Genomic DNA, 17064 nt, shown 5'->3' with positions numbered 1-17064 from the left:
CAGAATGCGTGCGCAGAATCAAACGTTTTGATGCAACATGCAACGAGACAGTGTTGACTTCGCCAAACCTTAACATTACAATTTAAAACAAAAGCTGACTAATCAGCCACAGTTCATCTACGCAGTTAAAAAATTCCTTGACTTGAGTAACTGTGGAAGTTTATAAAAGATTAAAATATGACGGAACTCTTCACTTGGCAGAACCACCATTTGGTAGTCGCAGAATTGTTGATAAATAGTTATAAAGGCTGTACGAGAAGTGATACTAGTGGCTCCAGATCTATTAGACGTTAGCGCCCAACAGTGGCGAGTGATGTAACTTGCTACTGTGGATGATGATAATAGTTATGATGATGATAGTGATGATGATGATAACAATGCTGATTTGATGATAATGATGATAGAGGATGGTGATGCTAGTGATGATGATAATAGTTATGATGATGATAGTGATGATGATGATAACGATGCTGATTTTGATAATAATGATGATAGAGGATGGTGATGCTAGTGATGATGATAATAGTTATGATGATGATGATAGTGATGATGATGATAACGATGCTGATTTTGATAATAATGATGATAGAGGATGGTGATGCTAGTGATGATGATAATAGTTATGATGATGATGATAGTGATGATGATGATAACGATGCTGATTTTGATAATAATGATGATAGAGGATGGTGATGCTAGTGATGATGATAATAGTTATGATGATGATGATAGTGATGATGATGATAACAATGCTGATTTGATGATAATGATGATAGAGGATGGTGATGCTAGTGATGATGATAATAGTTATGATGATGATAGTGATGATAACGATGCTGATTTGATGATAATGATGATAGAGGATGATGATGCTAGTGATGATGATAATAGTTATGATGATGATAGTGATGATGATGATAACAATGCTGATTTGATGATAATGATGATAGAGGATGGTGATGCTAGTGATGATGATAATAGTTATGATGATGATAGTGATGATGATGATAACGATGCTGATTTTGATAATAATGATGATAGAGGATGGTGATGCTAGTGATGATGATAATAGTGATATGATGATGATAACGATGCTGATTTTGATAATAATCATGATAGAGGATGATAACAATGGTAGTAATGATAATAATAGTGGTGATGACTGTATTGTAAATGATAATGATAATCATGACAATGATGGAGATTGCTATGATGATCATAATGATGATGATGAATATAATAACGATAATAGTTGTGATGAAGACGACGACGTCGATGACAATTACGACAACTATGATGATGACTAATATAATATAATGATAATCAATGAGAAAACTGATTGAAATGGACACGAGGATAAGGACAATGATAATAATGAAGATAACGATAATGGTGATAACAATCATGATGATGACGTTGATGATAATGACGATGATGTCCATAATGATTGTGATCTATATGACGCTTGGGACGATGATGAACCGTGGTATCATAATGATGAAGATTGTTCTGATGATATTTACACCTCAGTACCCCTCACGTCTAGTTTCCTTGCCGCAAGGTATTCAAAGCACGCCCTTGCCTCGTCTATCGCCATTTTCACTTCCGCCGGAAGTTGCTCGATTTCTTCGTCGTAAGAATTCTTTTGCGTATTTCTGTGCGAGCGCCTTGTAAATCCTGAGCTCTTTAAGGCGTTCTCGTGCCATCCTGCCCAGGTATCCCAGTCGGCAACGGGGCCGGGCTCCCATGACGTCATATTCGATTCATACGTTATTCCCACTGCCTCGCAGTAACTTTTCATTGTCTCGTTGGGAAAATCCAATAGATCGTCTGCATCAATTACCACAGGGGAATCATCGATGTGCTGAGAGATGTAATGGTAGAGCCCGAGCATTTGGCGGAAGCCAGCCTCTTCTGGATCAAAGTAGGACCAGCCTGTCAGCTTAGGGTTGGTTGAAGCATGGTAGAGAGAAATGATCGCTTTTGCCGGTTCGCGAATGAGGAAAGTGTGCTTGAAATCCTTGAAGCCCTCTTCAGAGAACATATTGAAATGATTCTGAACAGCGTACGCCATGTCTTTTGAGAACAAGACATCGATGCCATCAAAGTCTTTTTGGAGTGTTTTGCTTACGGATCGGTAGCTCTGGTTCGGCTGAACCGGGTCGGCTGCGTAACGAAGGCTTTGCCGCTCAGGACCAAAGTAGAACGAAGCCGAGAAAGGCTCGTGAAGAACTTTAGTACTCTTTAGAGTCATAATTGAGCGTTCAAAGGCTGTTGAGACACATCTAGGTGTTGTCCAAAGCAAAACTCGTTTGGATGCCATCAAAGAAAATTTCGTTTTCCCGATAGGAAAAGAACTTTAAATTTCCATTCAAGGGTCCAGAGTTGATTTGTGAAAAGCTGTTATAAGTGTGCGCTTTTATAGCCGCTCTTGTCACAGCTTTTTGAGTTTTTCTATTATAACGGTGTGAGAGTCATGCTTGCCCCCGCTGTAAAAAGATATGAATACCATCTGGTTTGCGATAAAGGCTGTACGTTAATATGGAGCTAGCTTAACTGGATAGCTTTCAACCCCCAACAGTGAATGGCTCCTGACAACCGTTATCAATAGTATAGCTTTCTATATGGTGAAACATGGTAGCGTTTCAGTCGCGTACCAAGGATTGGGGAGGGGTGGGGTGGAGGAGTGTTCTGTTGTCATAGGTATGATATGGAAAAAGGATAGTATGACGACGATACTTCAATAAGGGAGGAAATAACACGTTTAGGAGCCCGTTTTAATAATTTGTCCGTTTTTGTATCGCTCTAGGATCGTACTATACGCAAATTTCCACGTAAACTTGTAGGAATTCGTGTTTGTTACGTTTTTGCTGGCCGCCGTAGAACCAGATCTTTAACGTTTTAGATATCACAGGTTACCCGAGCGCCCGATATTGACTCTTTTACAGAGCTATTGATTGATATGCATAATGGGCAAATTCAGAGTAACGGGCCTTTATATCCGGCGACAATTTCCAGACCCCCTTCCAATTTCTCATACTTGCGTGCGGTGCACGCCAGAATGCGTGCGCAGAATCAAACGTTTTGATGCAACATGCAACGAGACAGTGTTGACTTCGCCAAACCTTAACATTACAATTTTAAACAAAAGCTGACTAATCAGCCACAGTTCATTTACGCAGTTAAAAAATTTCTTGACTTGAGTAACTGTGGAAGTTTATAAAAGATTCAAATATGACGGAACTCTTCACTCGGCAGAACCACCATTTGGTAGTCGCATAATTGTTGATAAATAGTTATAAAGGCTGTACGAGAAGTGATACTAGTGGCTCCAGATCTATTAGACGTTAGCGCCCAACAGTGGCGAGTGATGTAACTTGCTACTGTGGATGATGATAATAGTTATGATGATGATAGTGATGATGATGATAACAATGCTGATTTGATAATAATGATGATAGAGGATGGTGATGCTAGTGATGATGATAATAGTTATGATGATGATAGTGATGATGATGATAACGATGCTGATTTGATGATAATGATGATAGAGGATGGTGATGCTAGTGATGATGATAATAGTTATGATGATGATGATAGTGATGATGATGATAACGATGCTGATTTGATGATAATGATGATAGAGGATGATGAAGCTAGTGATGATGATAATAGTGATATGATGATGATAACGATGCTGATTTTGATAATAATGATGATAGAGGATGGTGATGCTAGTGATGATGATAATAGTGATATGATGATGATAATGATGCTGATTATGATGACAATGATGATAGAGGATGATGACGATGGTAGTAATGATAATTATAGTGGTGATGACTGTATTGTAAATGATAATGATAACCATGACAATGATGGAGATTGCTATGATGATCATAATGATGATGATGAATATAATAACAATAATAGTTGTGATGAAGACGACGACGTCGATGACAATTACGACAACTATGATGATGACTAATATAATATAATGATAATCAATGAGAAACTGATTGAAATGGACACGAGGATAAGGACAATGATAATAATGAAGAAAACGATAATGGTGATAATAATCATGATGATGACGTTGATGATAATGACGATGATGTCCATAATGATTGTGATCTATATGACGCTTGGGACGATAATGAACCGTGGTATCATAATGATGATGATTGTTCTGATGATATTTACACCTCAGTACCCCTCACGTCTAGTTTCCTTGCCGCAAGGTATTCAAAGCACGCCCTTGCCTCGTCTATCGCCATTTTCACTTCCGCCGGAAGTTGCTCGATTTCGTCGTCGTAAGAATTCTTTTGCGTATTTCTGTGCGAGCGCCTTGTAAATCCTGAGCTCTTTAAGGCGTTCTCGTGCCATCCTGCCCAGGTATCCCAGTCGGCAACGGGGCCGGGCTCCCATGACGTCATATTCGATTCATACGTTATTCCCACTGCCTCGCAGTAACTTTTCATTGTCTCGTTGGGAAAATCCAATAGATCGTCTGCATCAATTACCACAGGGGAATCATCGATGTGCTGAGAGATGTAATGGTAGAGCCCGAGCATTTGGCGGAAGCCAGCCTCTTCTGGATCAAAGTAGGACCAGCCTGTCAGCTTAGGGTTGGTTGAAGCATGGTAGAGAGAAATGATCGCTTTTGCCGGTTCGCGAATGAGGAAAGTGTGCTTGAAATCCTTGAAGCCCTCTTCAGAGAACATCTTGAAATGATTCTGAACAGCGTACGCCATGTCTTTTGAGAACAAGACATCGATGCCATCAAAGTCTTTTTGGAGTGTTTTGCTTACGGATCGGTAGCTCTGGTTCGGCTGAACCGGGTCGGCTGCGTAACGAAGGCTTTGCCGTTCCGGACCAAAGTAGAACGAAGCCGAGAAAGGCTCGTGAAGAACTTTAGTACTCTTTAGAGTCATAATTGAGCGTTCAAAGGCTGTTGAGACACATCTAGGTGCTGTCCAAAGCAAAACTCGTTTGGATGCCATCAAAGAAAATTTCGTTTCCCCGATAGGAAAAGAACTTTAAATTTCCATTCAAGGGTCCAGAGTTGATTTGTTAAAAGCCGTTATAAGTGTGCGCTTTTATAGCCGCTCTTGTCACAGCTTTTTGAGTTTTTCTATTATAACGGTGTGAGAGTCATGCTTGCCCCCGCTGTAAAAAGATATGAATACCATCTGGTTTGCGATAAAGGCTGTGCGAATACTAATTAGAAGATAATAAAACCGCAATCAAGCTAAATGATTGCACATAGGTCTCCATTACTTTAATGAACAACCTTTCATTATTTTTAATTTTTTATGCGTCACTTGAGAGAGGCCAAAAATATAAGCTTGAATTTGGCTTTTATCAGGGTTTTTACCAAGTGGGAAGCTAGCAGACCACAAAGCCGTTATCACCGGCGACAAAAAAACGCTAATTTCCACCTGTTCTGCTACGAGAGAAGGCCTTTTAATTTAAGTTAACCGAACACTTTTCGAACACGCTTTAAGAAAACTTTATTCTCTGACGACGGTGTATTTATTACCAGTACAGAGAAGTCATATTTTCTACTGCGCCTTTTGGCTTCAATAATCACCTCTTCCTTACGAAACATATAAGCTTAAATCATTTTCGTATGCCAAGAAACGTTAGCAAAAAAAAAATCACAGTTAAAAGAATTGTTTCGTTTACTCAATTATGACTTTGTTTTTAAAACAGAAAGCCAAGTGCATCTGTGAGGAACACTATCTATTATTTATTTGTTCGAAGATAATATTGTCAAAGGTAGGACCAAATCTTCTTGGGTATGATTTTTAGATTTAACGAAAGCTCTTTCGTGTTTTTTTTTTTTGCCACATTGGATGCGATTAAAATTACAGTAATTTTCAAGAACTATCTGATGTTCAGGGGTTGTTTGAAGTAGGGATGGTTTAGGATATAGCTGTACATTTAACTGCACTGTTGGAGAAGTCTAAGGAATGGAAAAATTGATTTATAATATTTTCGTTATTATTTACTTATTGGGCTCAATCAAAACCAGAAAAATAATTATAGCTTTCAAAGGAGTCTATTTAAGAGGATGAGAGAGCTAAGTAGCCTCGCATATAATATTTAGATTTTTAATAAAAATATTTTGAATGAAGGGCTAAATTGTCTTTGTTCAGTACCGCTGAATACCGTGTTGGCTCGCGAGCATCAATAAGCCGGTATGCCCGAAAAGCGTTTGCCGAAAAGAGAAAAAGAAATAACAAAGAACTAATCCGTAGAACAAGAAAATGAAAAAGAAAACTATGTGGAACTTAATGCGGCGGTACTGAAAGATGGCGATAGTAGAATTTGATGAGGTTTTGTTTGCGTGGGAAGTTCATGGCAATCGCTGTATTTCTGTAATTGGTTTTTCTCTTCGGGTAATTCAGTTATGGCTGTTATGGGTTGTGGGAGAATAGTTAAGGAATGATGTACGTCCCAGTGGTTAAGAGACAAACACATCAAGTCGAGGCTTTCTTCAAAGTCTAATAGCGGAGCACCTGTGCGGGGCTTCTCGCCGCGTAAATGGAATACCACAGAAAGTGGTAAACTATGCGATAAAGTTCCCGTTGTCGCGATGGGGTTCCTGTGGGATGCACCGTCGTGTCTCTCTGTCTTGGGAACCCGGCCCTGTACGGTTGTTGGTATGCCCCTACGGCCTCCGATTGGTCGAGCGGATGTTTTGGCAGGAGTTTCAGTTTCGTGCGTCACTCCAACAAGACAGATTCATTTCAATGTAAGTTTCTGTCTTGCTCAGTAAAAACTTGCAGTTTGCAGCTCCGTGTTGAGTCTCTACAAAGTGCCGTATTTCTCCTCTCAAACCCAAAAATATTTGCAGTACGTTTTCTCTCGTCTTTTTTGTATTATCTTTTTCTTGGCCATCTTTTAAAGATGAAGGATCTCAAAAGATCCTCCACGGAAAAAAAAACAATGTTCTCCTTGGTTATATAAACAATTATTGGATGTTTTGTGATATCCGGAATCATTATACGTTACGTTACGTTACGATACGTTACGTTATGAAAAACCGAGCCCTGAGCTGGCTTTTCAGTAAGTGCTGGTGCGTACCCAGGGAGGGGAGGGGGGGGGGGGTGCACAGACATAAGTATCATATGGAAAAAGCATAGTAGTTGCAGATTCCTTTATACGAAATAAGCGCGCTTTGTTTTGAGAATCACTTGCAGATTAGTGATATGAATCATATGTATCATATGGAAATATAGTGATTTGTTATCATATGGAAATATAGTGGTTTGGTATCAAATGGCCAGGCGAATAATAAACTACAGAGTTAGCCTTGTGGTATTTTCATATATTTATTGGTTATTTCATGATATTTGATATCATAGCTAACAACATCTTAAACTCGGGCCGTCCCGTTTACGCTCGAGCCAGGCCTAACAGGCCAAACAGTCAACAAACAAAGTCAGCGGTTATTGGGTAGCCCGAGCTGCCTCTTATGCTAACAGGTGTCACCGCCAATTTCGGTTTACTATTCTAAAAATCATACGTCAAAGAAAGTATCCAATTTTTATTTTTATGTATACTTTCTTTGCCAATATGTACAATTGATTTCGTTAAACCATCGATGAGAATTTGATTTCATATAATTATTTTAAATTTCTTAATAAAAAAAGTAACCCCGTGGCTGAGCGCTCGGTAACCGTGGTTTAGTACTCGGGATCCCTGTGGTTCAGTACTCGGGAACCCTGTGGTTTAGTACTCGGGAACCCTGTGGCTGAGCTTACAGGCTATGTATATAATACAATAGGGAATGTGCTTTTTGGCTGAATGCTATATGGACAATGACCCCATATACATGGCAACCTTAACGCTAACCCTAGGGTTGATTAAGGTAAGTCATTGTTTATATGTTATATGGGGTTGTCGTCTATATGGCATTTAGCCATGAAGAATATACCCACGCTATATGATAGTTACTAGATCTCCCTTGTATACGCCAGTTATTTTCTAGCATTTCTACCCTTAAGTTAACAGGTTTGCCAATTAGGATGCAAGTTTGAATAGCATGACCCACAAAACATCAATGTCTATGCCAATCAAACAGCTCACGTTTTGATTGGCTTAGTTCTTAAAACTGTTAAGGGTTACAATAGTGCATATAGCACTCTTTCTAATGGGGTAAAAGTGGGTTCACTGTAACTCGTCACTTCCTATGTAATAGACTGATGTGTTTTTTACAACATCACAGTTCTTTTGCATTCTCCTACTGCCTCTTTGAGTCAATTTATATTTTAGGAATTAAATTCCAAAGTGGTGTATATGAATATATTTGCTATATACATGAGGATTATAAAATATGTGGTTAGCTACTTAGGGACAGGCCAAGATTTTTGTCCAGGGGGAGGGGGACAGGGGAGATTTTCTAACCTGCTTTTCCCCTTCCCCACTCCTTAGCTGCATATTTAATAAATGTGGTCAAGGCCCGAATAACACACGGAAAATGAAATTGAGTTATGTATATATTATGAATTTGTAGGCATACCTGTCAACCTATTAGTTTTGGGGAGGGGTGGGTGTTAGGTAAATTGTGCTTCATAAGGAAATTATTGTTTTAATTATTTTAATAGAAAATAGGCAAAAAACCCAGGAGATTTGGTGCTCCACGTGGGAGAAGATGTCCAAAATCTTGAGACTCCTGCCTAATGCGAGAGTGTTGACAGGTATGTGTAGGTGTGTTTTACTGTGCTTGCATAACAAAATGCTATTGGGTATGCAAGGTGTGAATATCTGTAAAGGAAGGTAGTATGTAGTTTCCTAAGATCTTCCTACGCAGTCACCAGAATGGGTTTTGCCTGGGTTTGGGTTTTGCCTGACAGAGGTCAGTGGCTGTGTAGGAGATTATTGAGCTGGTAATTCATGTAGCCTTCAATATTTTATCCTAATCACTGACCCTAACCATATTGATTGCTACATGAAGTACTAACTGACTACTGGCAGTTGGGGCTGCTATAAAAAAGAGAGAAAAAGAACTCCAAGTAAACCACCATGGGATTTCTCTACAAAATATGAGTTAGAAAACAAATGTTTGGGCTGTAGAGCTTACGTTAAATGGGTTGCGTGATCGTTTAACTGAATGGAACATAGCCAAGATCCAACAATCCTTAAGCTTTCAAATGAGTCCCCAGTTGTCTTGAAAATGGTAACTTAGCTTAGCTTTATAAAATAATGTTGGTCATAAAGTTTCTATGAATTTGCATTTTTCCTCAGAAACAAAATCAGAAAGCATCAACTTGCTACAACTACAACAACAACATCCTAATATAAGATGTACCTCAAACCTCTTTTCGCTATAAAGCTCATCACATGCACATCACATGTACAATCTGTCTATCCTTTGCGGATCACATGCACAAGGAGTTGATCACATGCACGTCACATGTACATGACATGCTCATCTCATGGGTCCTGCTGACCATGTGCTTGTCTTATGTAAACTCTGCTGACCACGTGCTCATCACATGCACAACTTATGGGCAACCTCTTGATCAATGACTGCATGACCTTTTATTGATTTGTCTTGCTATTATTTTGGGAATAGCATGCTAATCACATGGTGATTTCACAATGTTCTGCATCCCTGTTGGGCTTCTCCATGCTTTCAATATCACAGAAGTAAAGTGCATAGTCCATTGTAATACGCGCAACTTCTTGGTACACTTATTTTTGCAGGACAAATATTAACCTGAACTCCGTGCTGTGTCGCCTAGCATCCAGATTTATCCTAGAGGAGCATGACTTGCACTGGTGCCCAAAGAGCAAAACATGCAAAGCAATGCAAGGAGCAATGTCTAATAACCACACGTGATTGATACTGATTCACAGCAAGTAATTCCCCACTGCGCAAAAAGCAGCAAAGCTTGCGTGACATAGGCTAGTGGAAGAGTGTCACAGAACCACAGGTCACGCAGCAGCATTCAAAAACGAAAAGCTTGCGTGACACAATGTCTAGAATTAGGCTTTGCACCAATCAACCTGTCACATGACTTGCATTACTCCAATAGCTCTGCTACAAGAGGTGGCATGTCAAGTTTGCCAAAGAATTCAAGTGTGACATAGTTTTCCAAGGCCTTCTCACTGTATGCACGCAGTGACGGGAGGCATAGGAGGAGTTTACCAAGACGGTTGCTTTTGCTTGGGTAACGGTACATCTCATAGTCACGCAAGCACGATGTCACGTTTGTCTGGAGCTCTGTCACTTTGTCTTTGTCGACCACACCTGGTGCATCTGTGGGATGAAATGAAAATTAATGTGAATATAGCCTTTTATTCAATATAATCTAAAAATTAGAGAAATAGAGGAGCTTTCCAAATTTGAAAAAGTTTTGAATTTGATGGCAAATTGAATTTTCTACAGAATTTTGAAGATTGGCCCTCTTGTTTGTGGCCATGCCTAAAGGGTCTGGATGGATGATGTAGACCAAGGGTGGTTAAACTTTCAATTGGGATGATTATGGCAACTTCTCTGGAAGTCGCTTTCAATTGATAAACCTTTTTTAAATTTAATATGGTCTATCTCTGTATTATTTTTTGCTTATGGAATAATAGATTTGGGTCTGTATTATTTTAGATAAGTTGAATTTCACAGTGTTTGAAGAAGAATTAATTTAGAATACCTATGTCCATTGTATAAAAAGACACAGGGGTCCAACTATACATATTCAGTGCCTATAACATTTTGTTAAACCCGCTTTTTTGTTGATATACTGTTAGAAGCCATTCACTTGGTGATTTATCATCTAGCTAAACATAGCTAAAACAATGTTGTATTGAAACTTACCAGGACTTAGTAGCACCAAACCACTTAGACATGAAAACTCATTCACATCCATGTTCAAATTTCTGAGCTTGGCGCAGAACTCAAGCGTGGTCTCCGTTAGATCCATACTCCATCCCATCTCCAGACACTGAGGCTTGTTCAGTATAATGCCCTTGGCGAACATTAGGGAATCCGGGTCACAACAGATAGAGCGATAGGCCAGGCGAAAAACATTCAGGTCCATGAAAGAGGTCTTCAGGAGTGTTATTTGATCCTCTAGTTTCAGCTCACGGAAGCCTGGGACGTTTTTACCCCACTGAATTACCTGGAAAACAACAAAGGCAAAGGAAAATGATATAGGGATTTTATATTTGACAGGCACTTCCATACTTCATACTTCCATACTCCATACTTCTTACATTGTTTTAAAACAATGTAAGAAAGAATAACTGAAAGTGCAGATAAAAAGGCAAGACCTGCTTCTCTACTTCATCCAAGCATAATAATAAGAGAGGAATACAATTATAAGGGTAAAAAAAAAAACACACCAGGTACCGAAATGTCCAATCCACTTCCATTCACTCGATCGTTGAGAGAGGGGACAGTAAAGTTCTTGGTACATATACTGCATGGGTTTGTCTACACCCCTATTATAATCTGCTAAGTCCACTATGTGTATAAAATGTATTAGCTCCTTAAAATAGTACAAAAATAGAATGATTGATTGCCCATGCTAAAAGGGATGGGGGCTACCTATTAAAGTTCTTGGTAGGTACACATACTGCATGAGCTTGTCAACACCCCTCTCCCCAAGACATTTGTAAATGCCCATGATAAAGGGTGGTGGTATGGGATAATTACCTGATATAGTTCTTGGTAGCCATATTGCATGAGCTTGTCGACACTAAAGCCTGCCGCCGGGGAGCCTTCGGGCGGCTTGACAGGGCTGTCAGGGATAACATCCACATCATGTCGTAATTGCTGTATATAAATCAGGAATTCATTCTCGTCCTCTTTCGATACCACCCCCTCTGGAGTATCCGGACCCTCCGGAGATGACAGGCCATTTTGTGGAAGCTCTTTGGGAGCTTTGCCTTGTAATTTTTGTTTCTTCTGTCTGTGATCCTGAAGGGAAGCATGTCTGTGGCGACCTCCAGGAGTTCTATCATCACGAACAGCTGAAGAAAATAATCTCAGTGGAGATTTATTGCCTATATAATCGTTGTTTGTCAAACATGCACATTGGGTTTTCATTTCTGAATTGTGACTGGTTTTCAGTAACCTGACAGTCAAGACTGACGTCCACCATAAAAATATTTGTCTTGTAAATAAAATGCACAGGGCACACTGACTAAAAAATTGATACACCTGGTAAATATAATATTGTGTAAAACCTTCAAGGCTTAAATTCACTCAGCTGTAACCAATTAAATATCACAATTCTTTAATTAAATCAGAGATAGTGGAAGGCATCAATAAAAAAAATATGTTATGAATCTATTCTACAATCTATATAATACAAAGAACTTCAGTTGAATATAGTCAAAAGGTACTTGGAGCCAATTATATGATTTTTGCTATGATGCTAGCTGTCATACCTTGCTTAAGCATTCCACTTTTGACACATTTCTCGAAACGACAGTACTGGCAGCGGTTACGTGTGTGCTGATTGATGTCACAGTCTTGATTTCCACGACATGTGTACTCAAGTTGTTTCTGTACGGTTCTTTTGAAGAACCCCTTGCATCCCTCACATGTGAACACACCATAATGGTACCCTGTTGCCTGCAAACACAAAAGCAAATATCTCACTACAGGTCTGTACACAAGAATTACTGAGGAAGGGAAGGGGGGGGGGGAGTGCACATTCATAGGTATCACATGAGAAATGGATGGGAGAAAGAAAGATGATCATTCAATAAGAAATTATCCCCATTTTACAGGCCAGGGGAGAGGGTTGTACCCTGCACATACCCCTATGTAGGCACCTGAACAAAAAAGTTACTAAGCGAGTAACACATGACAACATCGCACCTTATCATTGCATGCAACATACAACAACATCACACATTATCATTCCATATAACATATGAAAACATCACACCTTATCGTTGCATACAACATATAACAACATCACACATTATCATTCCATATAACATATGAAAACATCACACCTTATCGTTGCATGCAACATATAACAACATCACACATTATCATTGCGTATAACATATAAAAACATCACACCTTATCGTTACATACAACATATAACAACATCACACATTATCATTGGATATAACATATGAAAACATCACACCTTATTGTTGCATGCAACATATAACAACATCACACATTATCACTGCATATAACATATGACAACATCACACATTATCATTGCATATAACATACGACAACATCACACATTATCACTGCATATAACATATGACAACATCACACCTTATCGTTGCATACAACACATCACAACATCACACATTATCATTGGATATAACATATGAAAACATCACACCTTATCGTTGCATGCAACATATAACAACATCGCACCTTATCGTTGCATACAACACATAACAACATCACACCTTATCGTTGCATACAACACATAACAACATCGCACCTTATCGTTGCATACAACACATAACAACATCACACCTTATCGTTGCATACAACACATAACAACATCACACCTTATCGTTGCATACAACATATAACAACATCACACTTTATCGTTGCATACAACATATAACAACATCACACTTTATCGTTGCATACAACACATAACAACATCACACCTTATCGTTGCATACAACACATAACAACATCGCACCTTATCGTTGCATACAACACATAACAACATCACACCTTATCGTTGCATACAACATATGACAACATCACACCTTATCGTTGCATACAACATATAACAACATCACACCTTATCGTTGCATACAACACATAACAACATCACACCTTATCGTTGCATACAACACATAACAACATCGCACCTTATCGTTGCATACAACACATAACAACATCACACCTTATCGTTGCATACAACACATAACAACATCACACCTTATCGTTGCATACAACACAAGCTGGAGGAGCTCCTTGGGGCTTGGGTTCTTGTTCCTCGGACTTGGGGGAGGTTGGGTCTATCTTTGGAGTTATTGAACCAGAACTGGACCGTGAATTCAAATTCAAGCTGCAAAAACACAATAATTGTTATAGTACTTGAAGTACTTGCATATGAACAAAAATTTATCAGCAGGAATGTCCTAAGCGCAATGCACAGTGAAAGCCATAAATGGATCCAGAATAATTTCCAAAAGGGGTTGGATAAGAAGGTCTAGACATAAGTTTAATTAATATTTATTTGCTATTTTATCCAAAACAAATATACTTGACTTTTATACTTATCTACTCTGGGACACTTTTTGGTGTGTGTGCAGGGGCTGTTCTAGCTGTTAACTAAAGAGGGCTTCAACGAAATGACTCAAAATTGATACCCATGAAACTACTACTACAATTTACATCATCTAAATATGTGTTTTAAAATGTGGTTTAAAACACTTTGTGTTTTAAAGTCATTTATTGGTTTGTCAGGAGACACAAAAACACCCAAAGCATTCCTCACTTTTTGGCAGTCAAGTGGAATGTGTGTGCACACCCCCTAGGTACTGTAGGTATGTGCCAGTGACGAATACTTTTCTATCTGACCTGTAGACTATGTGCCAGTGACAAATACTTTCCTATCTGACCTATAGACTAACCTCCTATCTGACCTGTAGACTAACCTCCTATCTAACCTGCTGACTTTGTGCCAGTGACGAACACTTTCCTATCTGACCTGTAGACTATGTGCCAGTGACGAATACTTTCCTATCTGACCTGTAGACTAACTCCCTATCTGACCTGTAGACTAACTCCCTATCTGACCTGTAGACTAACTCCCTATCTGACCTGTAGACTAACTCCCTATCTGACCTGTAGACTAACTTCCTATCTGACCTGTAGACTAACTCCCTATCTGACCTGTAGACTAACTTCCTATCTGACCTGTAGACTAACTTCCTATCTGACCTGTAGACTAACTCCCTATCTGACCTGTAGACTAACTTCCTATCTGACCTGTAGACTAACTCCCTATCTGACCTGTAGACTAACTCCCTATCTGACCTGTAGACTAACTCCCTATCTGACCTGTAGACTAACTCCCTCTCTGACCTGTAGACTAACTCCCTATCTGACCTGAAGACTAACTTCTTATCTGACTTGAAGACTAACCTCCTATCTGTCCTGTAGACTAACCTTCTAGAAAACTGGCAAGGTTCAAGCTCCTCCAGACTGTCTGATCTCTCCATCTTGATATTGTCTACAACATCCATTGCTTCAGTGTCCAGGAAAACTTCCGGCTGGTCACTATTACTGGATGTCGAGCGATAATCCCGCATAGATGGTCGGAGAGGATCCGAAATTTCGGCCATGGCTGCGTTGCGCTTAATCTTGGCTCCCTTGAAAGACATTTTACAAATCTTTAGTCAAACATAGTAATAAAGATCGAAATCATGCCTGTGTGAGTTGATTTTGTTACTGAGAATCTTGTTTTTTTTTAAACTAAAAATTCTTGTCTGGCCATATTCCTTCAAGCAAGATGCCAGCCAGATAAAGCCTTTACTACTTAAATCCCTAGTCAAAACAATTTGAAAAACAGTTTCAAAAACATTTTTACATCAAAGCAAGTCGATGTCTGTATCTGTGGTGATTATAAAAATGTAGCATCAAACCCAAATAATACAAGTAGCTTTAAATAAGGTAATCCCATTAAAATCATAATGTTATGCAATAATTTTAATATAGTGATTTATAGTAGACCTCTATGTTGAATTAAACAAAAAAGTAGCTCTTTAGCTACTCAAGAAAAGACGAGAAGTTTAGGAATTTGAAAATTATTGGAAATCAATCTGTCAACCCTACTACCATCTGGTAATCCATTAATCTGTGTTTTCTTCCCAGATTTTGTAGCAATGTGTGTACATAATCGGTTTTAATGTAATCCAATTAGTGATTTTCGCTTTTCTTCATCCAAGTCAAACGACATAAATAGAAAAAATATAATCTAATAGCAAAATATTTAGGAAAAGTTTGCTTATGTGAGGTTTTCGAGCGAACTTGAAGCTTTACGTTGAAATAATTGGTAAACAAACACACTATTGAAGTACTCCCACTTCTCGTGGGAGTTATTCTATTTTCTACAGCCCACAATGTAACTACAAGATAAGAGAGTGTAAACAAATGGATCGCGCGACACCATCTCGCAAACAACCCCGATGAGCAGTGTGAATTTCAACAACAACGCCATTTTAGATGTTGACACTACAAAAGGCTCGACTTGTTTTTTTAAAATAGGGTGTATTGTTCTCAGGAAAATTGGTTTCACTTGTATAATTTCACACTACAAGGCGATAACTCTCGATAAACTGCAATTTCGATAAAATACACTTGATGGTGTTGGAATAACAAGAGGAAATGAAAGCCGCAGTGATTGTTTTCCTTTCATATTTTTGCGCAAATTCGTGCATGAGATCGCACGAAAAGACCGGAATAGACGGTGGGTTTCGAAATGTGTCAAAGTTCACCATCTATGTGCATATTTATTTAGCAACAGCGCAAAGAAACCGAAAGCGCAAGACAAATCTCCTCAAAATGGCGAGACTATAAGATTGTAAACAACACGTTTGGCGTTGGACTCTCGCAGCGAAATACGGCTTCGAGCACAGCACTTGCAACACGCGCAATTCTCGCTCCAGATACAACACGACAGCTGTATAAATTACTGTCAACGGAAAAAAAAGTGGAAGAGGCTGCCGAATGCACGAGATCTGTGCAGAAAATGGGGTACCAAAAGCGAGCTTAGTGGCGAGATTCACGAGTGCAAGATGCGAGCGCTCGTGGAAGGTTTGATCAAAGAATTTCACGTACCCAAATTCATGGGAGCCAATAGCTACGATTAATCCAAGATAACAGCTTAATACTCCTCGTATGTCGGTTCTCTAACAAGAAAAAAATAACTTACTGTTTATATAGCACTTCTCCGAGGTTTAGAGTGCACTTTTAGGCGAATTTCAGCGACGCTTTGTATTTTATGGCGAAGTAAACATCTCCTCTGCGCTGCTCTCGGTGGTACGAGTTCCGGGCGGAGATTGGAAGACTGGGACTAGTCGGTCACGTGACTAGAGCCCACCTGTGCG

At 39.2% G+C, this 17064-nt stretch overlaps 3 protein-coding genes across 3 annotated transcripts; all 3 read right to left on the bottom strand.

The window, feature by feature from the left end:
- Positions 1-1146: 1146 nt before the first annotated feature.
- On the bottom strand, positions 1147-2578 carry LOC125572172 (branched-chain-amino-acid aminotransferase-like protein 2). The gene has a single exon (XM_048732209.1). The coding sequence runs from the start codon at positions 2321-2323 to the stop codon at positions 1520-1522; it is 804 nt and encodes a 267-aa protein (XP_048588166.1). The 5' UTR covers positions 2324-2578; the 3' UTR covers positions 1147-1519.
- A 1400-nt stretch (positions 2579-3978) lies between these two features.
- On the bottom strand, positions 3979-5228 carry LOC5511628 (branched-chain-amino-acid aminotransferase-like protein 2). The gene has a single exon (XM_001631994.3). The coding sequence runs from the start codon at positions 5001-5003 to the stop codon at positions 4200-4202; it is 804 nt and encodes a 267-aa protein (XP_001632044.2). The 5' UTR covers positions 5004-5228; the 3' UTR covers positions 3979-4199.
- A 2093-nt stretch (positions 5229-7321) lies between these two features.
- On the bottom strand, positions 7322-17041 carry LOC5511614 (retinoic acid receptor RXR-alpha-B). Its single transcript, XM_032381044.2, has 7 exons — positions 16890-17041; positions 15125-15327; positions 13889-14018; positions 12403-12589; positions 11666-11982; positions 10826-11129; positions 7322-10273 (listed from the first exon to the last, which is right to left on the bottom strand). Exons 2-7 carry the CDS (start codon positions 15298-15300, stop codon positions 10038-10040), a joined length of 1350 nt encoding a protein of 449 aa, XP_032236935.1. The 5' UTR covers positions 15301-15327; positions 16890-17041; the 3' UTR covers positions 7322-10037.
- Positions 17042-17064: the final 23 nt, after the last annotated feature.

Source organism: Nematostella vectensis, chromosome 9 (genome assembly GCF_932526225.1).
Source record: "Nematostella vectensis chromosome 9, jaNemVect1.1, whole genome shotgun sequence".
NCBI lineage: Eukaryota > Metazoa > Cnidaria > Anthozoa > Actiniaria > Edwardsiidae > Nematostella > Nematostella vectensis.
The sequence above is the reverse complement of the archived record's forward strand: the minus strand, read 5'-3'. Positions and strand labels throughout refer to the sequence as shown.

Excerpts from the sequence above, each read along its gene's own strand:
- LOC125572172 (XM_048732209.1), bottom strand. The coding sequence starts at position 2,323 with ATGGCATCCAAACGAGTTTTGCTTTGGACAACACCTAGATGTGTCTCA.
- LOC5511628 (XM_001631994.3), bottom strand. The coding sequence starts at position 5,003 with ATGGCATCCAAACGAGTTTTGCTTTGGACAGCACCTAGATGTGTCTCA.
- LOC5511614 (XM_032381044.2), bottom strand. The coding sequence starts at position 15,300 with ATGGCCGAAATTTCGGATCCTCTCCGACCATCTATGCGGGATTATCGC. Across the intron at positions 14,019-15,124 it reads CCTTGCCAGTTTTCTAGAAG|CTTGAATTTGAATTCACGGT; the intron begins GTTAGTCTACAG and ends GTGTTTTTGCAG. Across the intron at positions 11,983-12,402 it reads AAGTGGAATGCTTAAGCAAG|CTGTTCGTGATGATAGAACT; the intron begins GTATGACAGCTA and ends TATTTTCTTCAG.